This window comes from Pteronotus mesoamericanus, unplaced genomic scaffold (assembly GCF_021234165.1).
Source record: "Pteronotus mesoamericanus isolate MK-2021 breed Mesoamerican mustached bat unplaced genomic scaffold, CSHL_Meso_final contig_68, whole genome shotgun sequence".
In the NCBI taxonomy this organism is placed as follows: Eukaryota; Metazoa; Chordata; class Mammalia; order Chiroptera; family Mormoopidae; genus Pteronotus; species Pteronotus mesoamericanus.
This window is the reverse complement of record NW_026555234.1, coordinates 24,057,636-24,076,838: the sequence shown is the minus strand read 5'-3', so window position 1 is coordinate 24,076,838 and position 19,203 is coordinate 24,057,636. Positions and strand designations below refer to the sequence as shown.

Here is a 19,203-nt window from a genome sequence, read left to right as displayed (position 1 = left end):
TTTTAAATAAAAATTCTAATTGTTAATAGTTCCCCAGGTAACTGAAAACCTTTCAACAATTTAGAATTTTAAAATAAAAAGTTAAATAACTGTATATGTACCTGTATTTGCATAGAAAACTTTAAACAGACTATATCAGAAACTATTAACAGTGGTTTAAATTTGAGGTTGGAATTGCCAGGTGGAGAGGGAAAGCAGAATTGAACTTTTTCACTTTATATCCTTTGGTACAATCTGATATTTCTCAGTTTACACCAGCATGTATTGTTTAAATAATTAAAAGAACTAGATAATAGAAATATCAATATTTTTCTAACTTATATATGCTTAATATTCATAATTGATGGCTGTAAGTTTTCTTCCCCTTTAGGTCTTTTTTCCCAACTTGCAGTATACCCACACATGATTAAGCTGTACGTACAACTCTATACAAAGATATGTAAATGACCTTGAAATCATAATGCAATCAGCTTACTGCAAGGGCAGATGTTGACTGAATCATAGTGCAATGAACATGGGTAATAACTCAGGAAATTCACAAAGAAAAGAAGGGTTAGCAGATATATTTGTATCTGCAAATTTCGACATGGAGTAATGTTATGTTCCTATACATTTTTTTCTCTTTCTATATATTTAACATTTGATGATTCAAAATCTCATTACCTCTCCTACCACATGATGAGACCCTACTGATTTTTTAAAAAATTTTCAAAATGTCACAGTTTTCCAGAGTAATTTATTTTTCCCAAGTAAAGTAGTTGCCTCAAAAACTTAAACCTGATTCTAGATGTCAGCCTCAATGTGAGGCAAAATATCTTGAAAATTTTCAAAAGACTGTTCCTTTAAAAATATTCTTAATAGAGACATTTAGTGTTTAATTATTTTGTCATTTATAAACCCCATGTTCACAACAGCTACATTTTACTCTGTAACCTTGGGCAAGTTATTTAATCTTGCTAAGCTTCAGTTTTCTCATCTTTAAAATGGGGATAAAAATAGGACCTAGTTCATAAGATTATCACGAGGATTAAATGTGATAATGCATGTAAAATGTTTCAAGTAGTCTGCTACACATAGTAAATATTCAATGAATATTAACTTATTTTGCTAATAGTTTCACTATTGTTTAGTAATTTTAACTTTTCTCAACATAAACCCCAGCTTTTGAACTATACTGCTTTAACACTTAGTAGAGTATATTCTTCTCAGTTTTGTTATTACTAGTTTAATTTTAAGTCCTGGAACAATTAATCTCATCTTTTCTGCTATGTAACATAAATAAAAACAGCTGTGAATTACATTTATTTCAATTCTTGCATTTAATATGTATCAGTTAACTAACATTTATTTAGCTTACGATAGCTAAGTACTACTAAGAATAGGGATAGTAACAACAAATACATATTTAAAATGGCCATACCTTAACATAATTCTGAAATGGTTGCAGGTTGTCAGAAAAGGATTTCCAACAGTTAAATTTGTAAAGCACTGTTTTTCCACAGAATGAAAGGAAACTCATATTCTCATGCTCTGATGTATAATTGTAGATTTAAAGATAGTTATTTAAAAATAAAAAAAATTTCATTTTTAAAAATGAACTTCCCACAAAAATAATTGGATTAATATATTAATAATATCTTAGATAAATAAAATATACACTATATACATATGAAGTTTGAGGCTAGAATTTATGAGTTAGGCTAAAATTAGTTGAGTTGATTTCAATAAAGAGAATTATTTAAACAGAAGATACATTCCTTAGGGTTTCTTTTTAACTCCTGCTCCTTATAGTCTGAGGCTATAATATGAAGCCAGCTGTACAGTACCTTGATCAGGTTGTGTCCCACAGTGTAGACAGCTGCCAAATTTCCTTTCTCTCCAGGGGCATGCATACCTGTCCCATACCCATGCCAAGCAACTAGATATGGATTGTGAATTGTAATCCAATACTTGACGCGGTCCCCAAACGTCTGGAAGCAGTATGTAGCATAGTCATTGAAGATATCTATTATAATTTCATTTTTCCACCCCCCGTATTTTTCTTGTAGTGCCAAAGGCAAGTCCCAATGGTATAAAGTAACTATAGGTTCAATGTTTCTAAGCACTAGAGCGTCCAGAAGAGTATTATAGTACTGGAGACCTTTTGCGTTGGCAGCTGCTACTATTCCATCGGGGAAAAGCCTTGGCCAGGAAATTGAAAAGTGATAAAAAGAAACTCCTATAAAATCCAGAGCCAGTAAGTCTTTTTCCAGAAAAATGTAACTGTCACTGGAGCTATTCATGCTGTTGACATTTTTCAGGTGTGTATGGGTGAAATGATCCCATATAGAGGGACCTTTTCCATCTGTCTTCCAGTTCCCTTCCACTTGAAATGCTCCAGTCCCAACGCCCCAGGAAAAGTTTTCAGGAAAAGTGTCATAGAGAAACAGCTGACTTTCGTTTACGGGGCTAAAATTGGGCTTGTTAGACCATATAGCTCTTCCGTCTCCGGAATATCCAGTAACAGCTCGTAGGAGAATAAATGTTGACAGGATGACAGATCTTTGCAGACCCCCGCTGGACATTGTTTCCCTATAGCGAATGTTTCTTTCATCAGTGCTGAAGAAAATCCATTCATTCCCTGGAGACCCTGCCGCACAGCCTGGCTTCATTTGCCACTAACTGCTTGACTGTCTTATCAACGCTTCAGTAAAAGCTTGTGATTGTAAAGCTCTGTCAATGATTAGCTTGAAGTGTGAGACTTAGGATGGGTCAGGGAAAGCAACGTAATCTGAGGGAGGTGGCTCTGTTACGGCCACCAGCACAGTTCATTCTCTTATTCTGGGGAAAATTAGATGAAAATGAATCAGTGACAATAGTTCCAATGTTTAATAAAACATATATAAACAATAAATAAAACTGCGATATTTTCTCTGTAGCCTTTCATATTGACCCAAATCTTTTTGGAACTTTTGAACATTATTGCTATGGCGTATGCCTTTTTTATTTTTATAATTTTTGAGTGGTCATTTTATTATTTCACATTTCAGGAAAAACAATGTTATAGGCAGATAAATAGCATTCCTATAGGCCAATAATAAAGAATTAGAAATCATATTACACTTGCACAAAATTATAATAAATCTAAGAATAATCTTATTAAATGTTCCCTAATTTAAGAAAATTATTAAAATGTATTGAATTTTTTGAAAGACAATGAAGCAATGTATATCACTTTATGGATGGAAACACTGAGTACATTCCAATTTAATTTATAAATTTAATGTGCTTTTAACCAAAATCCTCTCATCCCAAATTTTAGTTAAAACAAAATCATTGTGAAAGTTTGCTTGAAGAATAAATAGGCAATGGTTACAAAAAAAATCTGGAAAAGAAAATAGTGAAAGCACAGGCTACCTTCATATATGAAAATATTTAAAAAGCACAATTTAAACAGCATGAATCTGGAATAAGAATAAATAGAAAGAAACATTGTACAGACCCTAGGACCTCCAAATAAACGTGGAAAAAGTTAATGTTTTAAATACTTGAAATATCACATACTAATGATAGGCAGAGCAGTTAATGGTTTGGCCTCTGGAGTTAGATCGCCTAATTTTAAATATAGCTGTGTGTCTAGAAAGAAGTTACTCAACTTTTCTCTACCTCAGTTTCTCTTATGTAAGAAAAGCCATAGTTCTAGTATGTACTGCATAGATTATTATGAGGATTAAATATAGGTGAAGCTCTTGGAACAGAAATGGACACATAGTAAGCACTCAATAAACATTATCCTTATTATTTTTATGTGAAAGGGAAAGATTATGCAGGAAGTGATACTAGGAGTTAGCATGAAAGGCAAAGTTTTGGCTCCTGCCTTCATTTTTAGCTTCATTTCTTGTCAGTTGACTGCATGCCGCAGCCTTCCCTTCTGCCGTAGCAAACACCTTTCGACAAGTAGTACACATCTTAACTCACTCACACCCCTGTGCCTTGGTACATGTGTTCTCTGCATAGGAAGTGTCTCCCCCACTTCTCAAGCTCACGTCCATCTGTTTTCAAAATGTCAGTACTTCCTCTGGAAATCATTTCTAACTTCCTGTTTCATTTTACTTATTTATTTAAATTTTTAAAAAGTATGTATAGTTTATTAGTCCTCTCATGAAAAATCTGCACGATCATGCAGATATAGTCATGGCAGCATCTTGACTCCTTCTGTTGTCCCCGATCCAGCTCACTCTTTGCCAGCACCAACACTGGCCTAAGAGCCTCCTGACTCCCTTCATTCTGTTCCTGTGACCCTCTCTCTCTTTCCTTGAGGTCTGTTTCTTCTCATACAGGCCATGTCTGGCAAATCTGTGCATGGTTCATTTTTCATGTGTGTGTAACCCAAGGAATCGTAGTCATGGTAAAGTCCCTTTTCTTGCCACCACCAAAATGAGTTCAATATCAAATATGGAGATGATATCTGGCGTGGTCTTGTACATTTTGGCTAGTCATCCCCAAATTTCTGTCTTAGACACTGTTGCTTTCTCAGGGTGAAGGACATCAATGACCACTTATTTCTGTTGAAGTAGTCAGTTGGTCACGAACTTCCTGGTCCAGGCAGTTCCTCTGTTGTTCATGATGGTGGTCGATCCAAAGGCAGCCAGGGAGTCAAAAAGCCAGTTTGATTTGATTTAGGTGGAGCAGCCCATGCTTTCTTTATCATGACAGTCTTCACACAATAAATCAATAAATCACACAGTGACTTTACCTGTATCCTCTGTTCCAGGGTTCTTTCTCTCTTTTTTTAAAAATCATGGACCGTGGCTATTTGGTTGAGTTTTGAATATAGGGACCCTAGAAATTACTAAAGTACATGTTGAATGAATAATGTACCTACAGTATATTGTGTATACCTCTATCACTTCATTTGTCACAAACAATTCTAGGATATTTGTTTGTCTCCTCCACTAGACTGTAAGACTATATCTTATCTAAATTTTTTATCATTGCTTATCATAGTAAATGCTTAATCATTGTCTATGGAATGAATGGACTTGGTACAATTAACTCACTGTAAAATAAGATTTTTCCAGGTGTATTAATATATAATTGACATATAACATTGTATTAATTTAAGGTATACAACATGATGATTTAATATATTTGTACTCCAAAATTATTACTAAAAATAAAACTTTTAAATGTAATCATTTACACCTTCACAAATACAACTAATTCAAAAATATATAGCCACAGAAATGTTAAGATGGTAAATTTATGTTATGTGTATTTTACCACAATTACCACAATTAATAAAAGTAAATATTAAATTATATAAATATATAGGCCCATATAAAATTTATATGGTCATATATAAATAATTTAGCTATAATTAAAATATATGAAAAATAAAAATTGAGAGATCTATAACAAACTTGGAAAACATTTGAGCAAATCTAGAAGGCAAATGGCCAACTTTTCACTGTGTATATGTATATGTATATGTAATTCATGGCTACCAATAAGAAAAACAGTGTAAACCTCTAACAGATAAATGGCCAAACAACATGAATCAGAAGTATGCAAAAGAGGAAATACAACTGTATAGCTAAGGAAAAAAAATTAAATCACCAGTAATTAAAAACATAAAATAACTGTAAAATTATAAAAATAAAAATAAGTTATGAAAATTAATGTTGATGATACTTAAGACATTCTTTTTTTTAATTTTATTTTTTATTGAATTTACTGGGGTGACATTGGTTCACAAAAGTCATACAGGTTTCAAGTGTACAACTCAGCAAAACATCATCTCCATACAGCATTGTGTACCCATTGCACCAAGCAATATTCTTTGGTAGGTGAATGGATAAACTGTGACATATCCACACAATGGAATATTATTAATCAATGAAAAGAAATGAGCTATCAATCCAGGCAAAGACATGGAGGTGCCTTAAATGAATATTGCTAATGAAAGTAGGGCTACATATTGTATGATTCCAACTATATGGCAATCTGGAAACAATAAAAACATCAGTGGTTTCCAGGGACTAGGGGAGAGAGAGAGGAATATGTAGATCACAGGAGATTTTTAAGACAGTGAAACTATTTTTCTGTAGGGTACTGTAATAATAGTGATACATTTATCAAAACCCATAGGATGTACAACACAAAAATGTAGACCTATGAACTATAGTTAACAATGTATCAAATTGGAGAATCAATTATAACAAATGTATCACACTAATACAAGATGCTAAAAATAATAGAAGTGAGGGAGTGAAGGAGTATAAGGGAACTCTGTAACTATACATAATTGCTCAAGAAAAAGCCTATTGATTAATAAAAGGTTATTAACAAAGGCTAAGTTTTGAAATGTGTGCTTATTTTTATTTACTAGTGACCAATCATTAAACTATTTCAGTTTTCATATAAGAAAAGAAAAAAGACTTTTGGTCAAGATGGCAGCATAAGTAAACACATCTCGCCTCCTTTCATAACCACATTAAAATTAGAACTAAAACATAGAACGACCATCACTCAAAACCACCAGAAATTGAGTTGAATGGAAGTCTGATAACTACAGAATTAAATGAAACCATATCCATCCAGACTGGTAGAAAGGGCAGAGATGCAGAACGGGCTGGTCCCATACTTACATGTCATGGATAAAAATTCAGAAGGGGTATCTTGGGAGTGGGGAGTCCCAGCCCCACACAAGGTCCCCCAGCCCAGGGTTCCAGTGCCAGGAAGATAAGCTCCCATAACTTCTGGCTGTAAAAAACAGTGGGAAATGAGTCGGTGAAAGAAATGTCTGGAGTCCCAAGTAATTCCCCTTAAAAAGCCCACACACAGGCTTATTCAGATGCATACCCTCTAAGCCCAGCACCAGGGTAGCAGCTCCAAAAGCACCAGTGGCATACAGGGAGGAACTAAAGTGCCTGGCATCAAAGTGGGAGCTGGAGGACAGCTTTCCCCCAGAGAGAAAGACAGAAAGAGGCCATTGTCCGTTTTCTCAGCCCTCCCCTGCACAGAGCCGCAGAGCCAGCAGGTGGGTGCCATATATGAGACTATATCAACCTGTCTAAAAAGCTTTGCCCCTCCCTGAAGATCCCTTGAGACTCTGTCCCACCCAGTGTATGGGCCTACCCAAGGGGTTAACAGTGACGTTTTCATATGAATTGAAGGTCTTAGCTTATGCTTCACAATTTCCTAAATCTTATCAAACAAGCAACAGCAAGCCTCAGTAAGTCTCCAACCCCTGTGTCTCTTGCTAAGTGGTCCCAGGCCCAACACTAAAAACAGCCAGTCTAGATTCGCAGCTGAGCTTTACTTGGGAATCTCCAAGATAGCGGATGCAGGGTGGCCCCAGGCAGAACACAGATGGGGCTGACTGTGGCCTGCACCACCCCGGAAACCCCACGGCCTGCGCACCCAGTGAACAGCTCCAGATCACACTGGCGTACCACCACCCTGCCCTTGAACGACTGAACTTCCGCAGAGGGCCCAGGTTGGTGGTCAGTGGTCAAACCCAGTCCTTGCAGCTGACTGGCCTGGGTAAATCCCTCCCATTGGCATGCCAACAGCAATCAAGCCTCAACTTCAAGAGGAAGGTGTACTCAGCCCACACAAAAGGCACACCTCGAGTACCCAGCATGGGTGATGACGGAGGCTGTGCCACTGGAGCCTGCAGGACACCTACTACATTAGGCCACACTACCAAGGCAGGAGTCAAAGCAGCTCTACCTAACACATAGAAACAAGCACAGGGAGGCTGCCAAAATGAGGAGACAAAGAATCATGGCCCAAATGAAAAAACAGAACAGAACTCCAGAAAAATAACTAAATAAAGTGGAGACGAACAATTTATCAGATGCAGAGTTCAAAACACTGGCTATTCGGATGCTCAAGGGACTTAGTGAGGACCTCAGCAGCATAAAAAAGATCCAGTCAGAAACAAAGGATACACTAATTGAAATAAAGAACAATTCACAGGGAAACAGCAGTAGAGTGGATGAAGCTAAGAATCTAATCAATGATTGTAACATAAGAAAGAAAAAAACATCAGAACGAGAAAAAACTAAAAAAAAATGAGGAGAGTGTAAGCAGCCTCTAGGAAAACTTCAAGCACACTAACATTTGCATCATAGAGGTGCCAGAAGAAGGCGAGAAAGAGCAAGAAATTGGAAATTTATTTGAAAAAATAATGAAAGAAAACTTCCTTAATTTGGTGAAGGAAATAGACATGCAAATTCAGGAAGCACAGAGAGTCCAAAACAATATAGATCAAAGAGGCCCATTCCAAGACACATCATAAGTAACATACCAAAGGTTAGAGATAAAGAGAGAATCTTAAAAGCAGCAAGAGAAGAGCAGTTAGTTACCTACAAGGGAGCTCCCATAAGACTGTCGACTGATTCTCAAAAGAAACTTCACAGGCTGGAAGGAATTGGCAAGGAATACTCGAGGTCATGGAAAGCAGAGACCTACAGCCGAGATTGCTCTACCCAGCAAAGCTATCATTTAGAATTGAAGGGCACATAAAGAGCTTCCCAAACAAGAAAAAACTAAAGGCATTCATCATCACCAAACCATTATTATATGAAATATTAAAGAGACTTATTTAAGAAAAGATCAATGCTATGAACAATAAAATGGCAATAAATGCATATCTATCAAGGACTGAATCAGAAAAACAAACTAAGCAAACAAAAGAACAGAGACTGAATGGTAAATGTGGAGAGCGTTTTGACGTTCACCAGATGGGAGGGGTGGTGTGGGGGAATGGGTGAAGAGGGAAAAGGTGAGGGGATTAAGAAGTACAACTAGATAGTCACAGAATAGCTATGGAGGTGTAAAGTAGTGTATAGGAAATGGAGTAGCCAAAGAACTTATATGCATAGCCCATGGACAGGAACATGGCATGGGGATTGCCTGAGGGAGTGAAGGGTGCTGGGTGGAGGGGGGAAAAGGAGAAAAATTTGGACAACTGTTACAGCATAATCAGTAAAACATGATTAATATAAAATAAAATAAAACCCTTTAACAACAAAAGAAATAGGTAATTGTGAGGGCAAATTCATTAGCTAGAGTATATGTAGATAAAAATAACATGAATTTATACCCATTATGTTGGCTGTTATTAAAAAAACCCCAAATACCAGAAAATAACAAATGTGGGTCAGTACGTAGTGTAATTGAACCCTTGTGCCTTGCTTGTGGGGATGTAAAATGGTGCTGCTACTGTGGGTGAGAGAATAGGGGTCCTTTCATGAGTAAAATATTCATTCTTTAATAATTGTTTAGGAAAGATGAAACCGCTATCTTGATTCATTTAATCATGATAAATAGTTCATAAATCCATATTTTATCTTTATAAATATTTGAGAATTTTTAAAGCATCAGTATGAAGTCATTGTCATCATAAAGGTTTCTTCATATACGTTTTTTTTCCTCATTTATTCTTTCAAAAAGAATGTTTTCACTGTGGTAAATATACATATAAAATTTACCATTTAGCTATTTGTAGATGTACAGTTTAGTGATGTTAAGTATATTCAGATTGTTGTGCAATCATTATCAACATCTATCTCCAGTACTTTTTCACCTTGTCAAACTGAAACTCTGTACCCAGTAAACAATAATCCCCCATATTCCTCTCCTCCAGCCCCTGGAAACCACCATTCTACTTTATGTCTCTATAAATTTGACTACTCCAAATATGTCATGTAAGTAGCATCATACAATATTTGTCCTTTTGTGTCAGCTGCATTTCACTAAACATCATGTCTTCTAGGTTCATCCATGTTGTAGCATATATCAGAATACAAGTATAATTCCTTTTTAAGGCTGAATAATATTCCATTGTATGTATGTACCACATTTTGTTTATCTACTCATCTGTTGATGAATATTTGGGTTTGTTTTCACCTTTTGACTATTGTGAATAATGCTATTATAAGCAGGGGCTTACCAATATTTGTTGGGGTCTCTGCTTTCAATTCTTTGGAGTATATACCCAGAAGTGGAATTGGTGGATCATATGATAAGCCTATGTTTAATTTTTTGAGGAACTGCCAACCTATTTTCCAGTCTTAGTTCTTACTCTGCATCAGAATCACCTCTTAAGGTTTAAAAAATACAAATGCTCAATCTTCATCCCTGAAGACTGTCATTCAGTAGCTCTGAGTAGACACCTGACTTCTGTTTCTTCTTAGAATTCATATTTCTAAAAATACTAGTAATAAATTAGTAAGAGGTGGTTTTAAGAATATGGATATTCTTATAAGAATATGGAACAAAGAGTTAAAGTCCCCCTTATTAACATTACCTTTGCACACATTAACACACACACACACACACTTTTGTAGTTTTGAAAACCATTACTATGATCACACACCATACATTATGCTCTACAACATGCTTTATTCTTTTTAATAATTTATTTCAAAGATCTTCTGTGTCATTATACGTAGGTCTAGTTGTGTGCACCATACTTTATTTTCACCCATGGGTAGACATACAAATTTTTCCATTTTTTTAGTATACACAACTCAGAAATTAACAACCCTGAATTCATGACTGTATATGTAAGAGATACAAGAGATTGCTAAAACTACAATTGCTGGTTAAAGTGCATTTTCTGTTTGTGGACATTTCCTGAGTGCCCTTCAGAACAGTAGCTGATAACTTTTAAGTTCCTGCCATTAAGGCAGGAGAGCCAGTTTCCCCTCCTTTCCTCAATACTGGGCGTTTACATGTCTTTTTCTGTTTTGTCAATATCCTTGTCCTTATCGGACAAGATGACATTTCATTTCTGCATTCATTTGTGTTCTCTGGTTACCGATCTTTCCATATTCTCGCTCTCTTGGGAGTTGTCTTTTCAACTCCTTCAGGCTCCAGCTGGTGTGGGTCAGTGGATTTAGTGCCAACTTGTGAACAAAAGGGCCAGAAGTTCGATTCCCAGTCAGGGCACATGCCTGGGTTGCAGGCCAGGTCCCTGATAGGGGGCATGCAAGAGGCAACCACATATTAATGCTTCATCTCCTTTGTTTACTACCGTACTTTTTGTCTTTTTCTAATGAATTAGAAGGAACTTCTTATATATAAAGCAGTAAATCCTTCGTGTGATATAAATGTAAATATTTTCTCCCCAGAATTTGTCTTTTAATTTTTTAAAATACAGTTTCATTTAGATATAATTCCCATACCATATAATTCATCCACAAAAAGTGTGCAACTCAACAATTTTTAGTCAGTCTATTTAGAGCTGTGCAACCACTACCACAATCAATTTTAGAACAATATTTAACTCTGTTTTAGTGTATTTACATGCGTAAAACATTTTCACTTTTGTGATATCAAATTTATTATGTATTTCCTTTAATGTGTCTGGGCTAGGAAAGCCATGGCCCCACTATAATTATACTGATAGTTTCTTATACTTTCTTTTTAGTACTTTTATAGTTTTGTTTTTTGTGTGATCTTTTTAAAATTAATTTTTGTTTCTTTTTAGAGGTATTTACTCCTGTGGCCTCCTTCCCCACTTTCAACTCTTTTAGCTGTTCTAGTATTTGTACATCTTTATATGTACACTCTACATAATATTCAGGTACAGCTATCTTTCAGTTAGTTAATTTCAGACTATCTATTGATTTCCTATTATAGTCGATGAAGATTTAGGTTTCTAGAATTACCATTTTCTTTTGGTAAAAATTTTACTTTTTTGGTTAAATCAATATTTAAGGTTTATAGTGCTTTTACGTAAGTATTATTTGATGAGTATTGTAGTATACTATGATTATGTTCTCTTTTTTGTTTTTCTTATAGTTTATTAATTGCCTTGTTTTCTCATTACTTAGTTATCTTCGTAGATATCACTAATGCTTCCCACACCTGCCAGTACCTCTCAGTACAATTTTCCATAAGACCCATCTCCTCTATTACTAGTTTCAATCTTTTCTCTCAGAGTTACCCCTCCTGGAGACCTTTGTTTCCCTCTATCTAACTGATGCTCTGCGTATTTGCCATCTTGGGCCTAACTTTTGCTAATCTTAGGAATTCTTTTACCTTTCCCCTGATTTGCTTTCTGTTGCTTGCATCTCATTCTTTCATTTATCTTGGTTCACTCCCTCATTGTTATGGAGTGTGTTCCCCAGTAGCTTTGTCCAGAGTGCCTCGTGCATGACTCCCCAGAACGCTTGCCCTCTGCACCTGGTGCACAGCTGCTACCTGGGGCTTCCCCTCCTTTTTTTCCTGTGCTAGGTCACCTGTTTCCTATATCCCATGCTTTCTTCTTCTTTCTTTACTTCCTCATTTTGGTGAAGCACATTTCTCAGTAGCTTCCTGAAAGAAGATACGGAGGAAATCAGTATTGGAGAGAGGCTTGGGGGAACTACATGTCTTTTTCTACCCCCACATTTGTTTGGTGGTCTGAGTGTATAATTCTAGGATGGGGCTCGTTTTCATATAAACATCTGAAGGGAGATAGAGGTGATTGCTTCTGGTGGGGGTAGAGGCTGATGGACGACCCCATCTGGGACCACTGGTATTTGTAGCAGCCAGACTCACACTCCCTGGAATGTCTCCAGATTCATGAGTGAGGGAGGCTGTGGCAGTGGGCGTGGTAGTGACAGCAGCAACACCAGTTGCTGTTCCCAAGTGAAACCTTAAACAAAAGCCTAGTGATGGCATCTGGCTTCATTTCTTCAGCCCCATCCCTCCAACATATTCAGTACCAAATTTCCTGTTTAAAAGTTGTTTTTTTTTGTTTTTGTTTTTTTCCCTGAGCAAAATACGCACAGTGATTTCTGTTTCCTACACTGAAGGCCAACAGATACAATGTTCCTCTTTGGGGTTATGCCTGTAAATACTCCATACATAGCTGGTCTAAATTCTAAATTGTTAATCATTTGGAATGTTAATCTGGTTTTGGTTGTTTTTGTTGACTCTCACCCATGATGCTTGTGATTGGTCATCTTTGACGGTGAATAGAGACTTTGAAAGTGGTCAAAGGGTGATCCATAGAGGTATCAGGAGAAAGAACACTCCAGGCAGATAATGTGCAGTGAGTGAAAAGTCTTTGAAGCAGAAGCATGTCTGGCACCTTCAAGAAATAATGAAGAGGTCAATGTGGGCAGAGTGGAATGAATGAGAGTAGTAGTGAGTAAGTAGAGAGAGGTAATGCGACCAGATGATACAGGGGGATGGGGAGGAATCTGCCTTTATACTCTTAGTGAGAAGAGGAACGCTGGAGTTTTTAGTGAAGTGACGTGATTTAAGTTACATTTGAAAAGAATCACTCTGGATGCTGTGTTCAGAGTGTAATGTAAAGGTGACAAAGGCAGAATCAGGGTGATTAGTCAAGAGACAACAGCAAGGAGAGAGATGATGGTAGCTTGGACCTGCATGGTTGTGGTGGATGTGGTGAGATTTGGTGGATTCTGGTTATATTTTGAAGAATGAGCCAGCAACATTGGCTGATGACTTGGGTGTGTGTGTGTGTGTGTGTGTGTGTGTGTGGCAGGGAGAGAGAGAGAGAGAGAGAGAGAAGGGGGGAGAGAGAGAGGAAGTCAAGAATTACTTCAAAATATTTGGTCGGAACAAATGGAAGGATGGTGGTATTATTAGTTGAGATCCAGGTTTGTTGAAGGAATAGCAGAAGTTTTGTTGTGGACATATTAACCTTGATGTATTTATTAGATAGCCAAATGGAGACGTGAAGTTGGAAAGTTTATATACAAGTCTGTACTCAGCTAGTATACAAGGCTATGAGATTGGATAAGATCAGCAGGCAGTGAGTATGGAAATGAGATGATCAGGTAGTAAGAGGACAGGAAAACCATCAGTCTGAGGAGTGGCTATTGAAGAAGAAAGAAAACCAGGAGACTACAGAGACCTTGAAATCAAGTGAAGGGAGTATTTCATCAAGGAAACTACTCATGGAGAGATATTTTATTGAAATCATAAGAGATTTAACTTGCAAGTTATTAATAATGTATTAATTTTACCTTCTTAAAATTTTATTAAGCTTCCCAGCCATCTTATACATTATTTAAGACAAATACAAATTTTCTGATTTCTTTGCTCATGACTATTTCTTTCTTCCCAAATCTAATAGGCATTTCAGACTAAAAACATCCAAAAACAAATTCTTGCCTCCTACTCCAAATCCTGTTTGTTTAAACCACAACCATCACCTCATTTTTTTAATTAAAAAAATTATACTTTTAGACAAAGACATAGAGAGTTCACACATATTTCGCACTGTTTTGCTTCATGTGAACTCACAATGTTTATTTAAAATGATCAAAACCAGGAAATAAAAATTGCTATGTACTATTTACTGAAGTACAAACAAAGCTTATTCAGATTTTACCGATTTTTCCTCTCCATGGCCTTTTTCTGTCCAATATCCCACATTGCATTTAGTTACTGTATATTTTTGTCCTCTCCAATCTGTGACAGTTCCTCGGTCATTGCTTATCTTTCATGACCTTGACATCGTTGATGAATCTTGGTCAATTGTTTTGCAGAATGTCTCTCAGTTTGGTTTGTCTCATATTGTCTAATGGTCAGGTTTAGACTACGGTGGGAGAAAGGAAATGAGGTGGAATTCAACTTTAGTAATGAGTTTCAACGACTAGTAATATTAACTGTTGCAAACCACTTAACATTACTATATACACTTCCTAAAAAATGTCTAGGGAATTCAAGGTATTATTAATAATGTTGCAGTTACTTCACGATTTACAGTGCTTTCCACCATCCCAGAGCTAATGATAATATTTCTATAAAGGCATCAAACAGGTATAATATTTTGAAATGTAGAGTCTAAAACTCTTGACTTTGTTTATCTTAAAGCCAAGTTAGTTCTCTCTGTAGCAGGTATCAGTTTATATGCTTATATTAAAAAGTATTGTTTATATCTCTTATATGGCAATAAATCAGACTTTATCTGATAAGATTTATGCTGTATATTTTATGGAAGATGTGAATTTGAGTTTTTTCCCATGTACCTTCTATTCTGACTTGTGTTCATTTATAAGATTTTTTTTTTTTACTTCTGATATACACTTTTCTGTATCAAGTGATTATATTCACTTTTATTAAATGAGGATTCTGGGCATACCTTATCATAGAATCTCAAATTCTCAAGGGTCTTAAAGGTCTTTTATTTCCTGGTAGGGTTTTTTTTGGTTTTTTTTGTTTTACTATAGCAGTCATTCTCAAATAACTTATGACAGTTTTCTTTACTCACCATGCCTCATTATTTCTATGAAACAGTGACAAAAATTATGGAATTACTTTGATTGTTAGGACTTGGAGGATGAAAGATTATCCTAATCATAAAATCTCTCACTACAAAATGATGTTGGTATTCCTGTTGCTCTGTTTATGCACACCCTTAAAATTAATTGCCAATGAATATTTTAGGAAATTAACCCACAATCTGAGATATATTATATATAATAAAATGCATATGTCAACAGTAAAGTTACATGTTTTATTTTTATAAATTTACTATTTTATGAGGCTGATAAATTTACCATTTTAAATGTAAATGTTTCTTCTAACCTAAGTGAAGATTTACTTGGGAAAAACTTTCTATTATTTATAGGATGTAAAAAATCATCAGGCAAGTTTATATAAATTTAGATTACTCAAGCATAATCATATTAAGAAGGTTAACTGGATATGATCCAAGAATTAAGATAAATGACATAGTTAGTCCCTAATTTCCTAAATTGGAATATGTGCACTTTAATGGTAACAGATTATGACTTAATGATTATGTTCATAAATGGATTAAAAGATAAACATCACTGGTCTGGATCTGCAGTCATCACAAACACAGAAGAGGGCAAGCTGCCTAACGGACTGTTTTCTATAAGGAAAATGTTCCAATAAACCCTGACAAAGCAGGGCATGCTAATATTTATCCAGAGGGCAGAAAGTCACATTTGTTGTTGCACAGTGAAAATTCGATTGATTCCTGACCTATAAAAGTCTATGTGAAAGACAATGCAACAATTGTGCTCCTGAGGAGTTCAAAGTGAATCTGAAAGTTATCCCTATAATGCTGATACGTTACATAACTTAGGTAACCAAGGTAGAGGCATTAACACGAAAAATTTATATTGACTTTTGCAGTTGTTTTTCACTTACGCACAGTAATTAAGTTAGATTATAAAGGATGACCAAATACAAATTATGCACTTTTTAATAATTGCATGGCTTTCAGTCAATTCAGGAGGGAATTAACTCTGAATGTTAGGAAAGAGAGCCAATTGTTATAAGCATAACCCCAACTAGCCACAAATTTAGAAACATACTAGTAAAGATGTTAATGTCAATATTCTAACTTTGGGAGTAAAAAGTTCTTCATGGAATGTAAACGATTCTTCCATCAGTGATCTATCCCTAAGTAGGGAAAGGAAAAAGATGCCTGACTTCCACAAAACTGGCTTTGCCGAAGCCTTTTCTTTAAAGGATTGAGATAAAGCCAGTGAGCATCAGCTAGTCAGGTCCAATGTGTCCTTTAAAAATTGTCTTCTCTGTGCTAGGTTTCAAATGATTATTAAAAGAAAAAAAAATATTTTAGGATTTCAATAGATATCCTTAATTCTTGAAATGGCAGTGCTGTATTACCTGTTACCAAATAATACCCGTTTTATTAATTCATCAACTGGTTTGATAAATATGTATTTTTAAAATTAATATTTAAAAAATTCTTCAAAGATTTTATTTATTTAACTTTTAGAGAGAGGGGAAAGGAAGGAGAGAGGGAGAGAAACAGCAATATGCATGAGACACATTGATTGAAAGTCTCTTGCACGTCCCCCACTGGGCAGCTGGCCTGCAACCCTTCGACTCAATCCACTGAGCCACACTGGCCAGGGTGATGATAGATATTTATATTAAGGAGAGCTGAATTAATGACTAAGAAGAGCATGAGGAAAACTTTTGATCAAAATACTTTTAATAAAACATGCAAGGAATCTTTGTTAGCTAATGTTTTATATTGCCAATAACTGACTTTTCTGTTCCTCTCTGAAAAATTATAAAAAAATCAGCAGCCCTAGTTTGTTATATTCTTTGTGCATCCTCCTTTTCCTGGGGATGCATTATTGCAGTCATTCAATTAAGACGAAGACATGAAAGTAGTTACAACCTATTATCATTTTATTCTCATCAAAGAAGGGCTATATAGAAATGGAAGGTGTACCACAGGCTGGTCTTTCATCTGGAAGAAATTCAAGCTAGACACTATTACAGAATAGTGACAAGTAAGGGTTAAAATCCAGATGCAGTTATTATGTAGAAACAAAGTGAATAATAGACTCAATCATGAATTATATGCACCAGTCATATAATTGGCTTTCTTGCTTTTTTTGGAATATGTTTAACTCATACCATCTGAGGGTCTTTATACTTGCTGTCCCCTTCTCAACATTCATGTCTTAGTTCAACATCTCCTTCTTAGAGGTTTTTTTGATAACTTATTTACATTATTTCCACAATCCTCTCCCCAATTATCCTCTATCTCATTATGCTGCTTTATTTTCTTTACAGCACTTAACCTTATCTGAAAGTACAGAATTTATTTTTGTGTATGTACTTATTTTTCTTTTTCTCTCAAAAGTATAAACTTCAAGAGAGCTAGGACTGTCTGCCTCTTTTGCAGTGGGTTCCCAGCATGCACACACAGAAGTGCTAACACATTGCAGATGATCAACAAATAGTCGTTGAATGGTGCATCAATAAAAATCACCACAGTAAAGAACACAAACATCAGTATTCTGTTCATGCTTATTTTTGAGTCCTTTAAAATATTTCTATTCTGGCTACCTATTACTTCACGCCAACTACACCAAAACTTCGTACCTTAAAAGAGCAGTCATTTTACTATGCTCACACTGCCGTGGGTCAGAGTGTTTAGGTAGGCCTTGGCTGGGTGATTTTTGTGTTCTGCGTAGTGTTGGCTGGGGGCCCTTAGTGGAATTCCACCAGCACCTGGTAAGGTGGGTATAGGATGGCTTCACTTTGAGTTCTGGCACCTGGGGGAGAGGGCTATAAACCTGGGCTCAGCTGGCCCCTTGGGAGTTGCTATCTTCTTAAAGCAAATGTCCGGAGCTGGCAGAATATTGTATCCACCACTTCTTTGGTCAAATCAGTCACAGGCCAGCCCAGGTTCAGGTGAGGAGTATCAAAGCATATGCAGCCATTTTTAATATTTCTGAGAAACAATATTTCCAAGCAAATGCTCCTAAAATAAACAATCCAGCCCTGACTGGTGTGGCTCAGTTGGTTGGGTGTCGTCCTGGAAATTGGAAGGTTGCTGGTTCAATCCCTGGTCAGGACACACGCCTGGGTGTTGAGGCTGGCCCTCGTGGGGACGTGTGTGGAAGGCAGTAAGTTGATATTTCTCTCCCACAGTGATGTGTCGCTCCTTCTCTTTCTCTGTCCCTTCCCCTCTCTAAAATCAAAAATAAAAATACAATTTAACAAATTGTTACAAAAGAAAGAAAACAATCTTACAAATTAAATTCAGTATCTTTCTGGAAGTGACAGGCTTCTGATCAAAGTCTCACCAAAATTCAAGGAAGGCTTCAAAATGTTAATAAAGAAATGTAAAAGTTAAAGTGCTATAATGTAAAAGACATGTAAAACTTCTTATACTATGCCATACACCTGAAATTAATACAAAATAATGTTTAATGTACACTATAATTAAAAATAAAATAAAAACTTTTAATATACAGCTTATTTAAATGCAATAAACGGTATAAATTGGTTTAGGTCCTCTGAAATTATAGGCAAAGATTCATATATGGGTTCCAGGTAAAGGAACCAGCAAATGCAAAGTTGATGAATATTATTTTGGGGATTATGGTAGTGATTAAGGCATATGAAATTAGTTTCTATGTAATGTGAATAAATCTTTCTTATGTAAATATTACATGTGATTGCTATGATTTGCAAAATTAATATAAGTAGTGAAATCACTACTGAGGGGGCAAATAGGTTTGTTATTTTTATTTGGAGTCCCACCAGTATTTTAGTTGCTAACACAAATGGGTAATTCCTACCCTATAAAAGTTTGAAAAAAACCGTGCTCTTATACATGAAAGCATGAATTAATTGTTGGTTTTTGCATACCTTTTTGGTAAATAAGAATTTTTACTTTCTCTTATTATATTCACAATCTAATGTTTTTATTAAGCTATATTT

The 19,203-nt window shown here is 35.7% G+C and overlaps 1 protein-coding gene across 1 annotated transcript in view; it reads right to left on the bottom strand.

Moving 5' to 3' along the window:
- The window catches only part of KLB (klotho beta), a 30,871-nt gene extending 28,220 nt beyond the window's left edge, over nt 1–2,651 (bottom strand). Inside the window, exon 1 of the mRNA XM_054582055.1 lies at nt 1,827–2,651. Coding sequence (XP_054438030.1) covers nt 1,827–2,651 — 825 coding nt within the window. The remainder of the gene's footprint in view (nt 1–1,826) is intronic.
- Between the last annotated feature and the right edge of the window lie 16,552 nt (nt 2,652–19,203).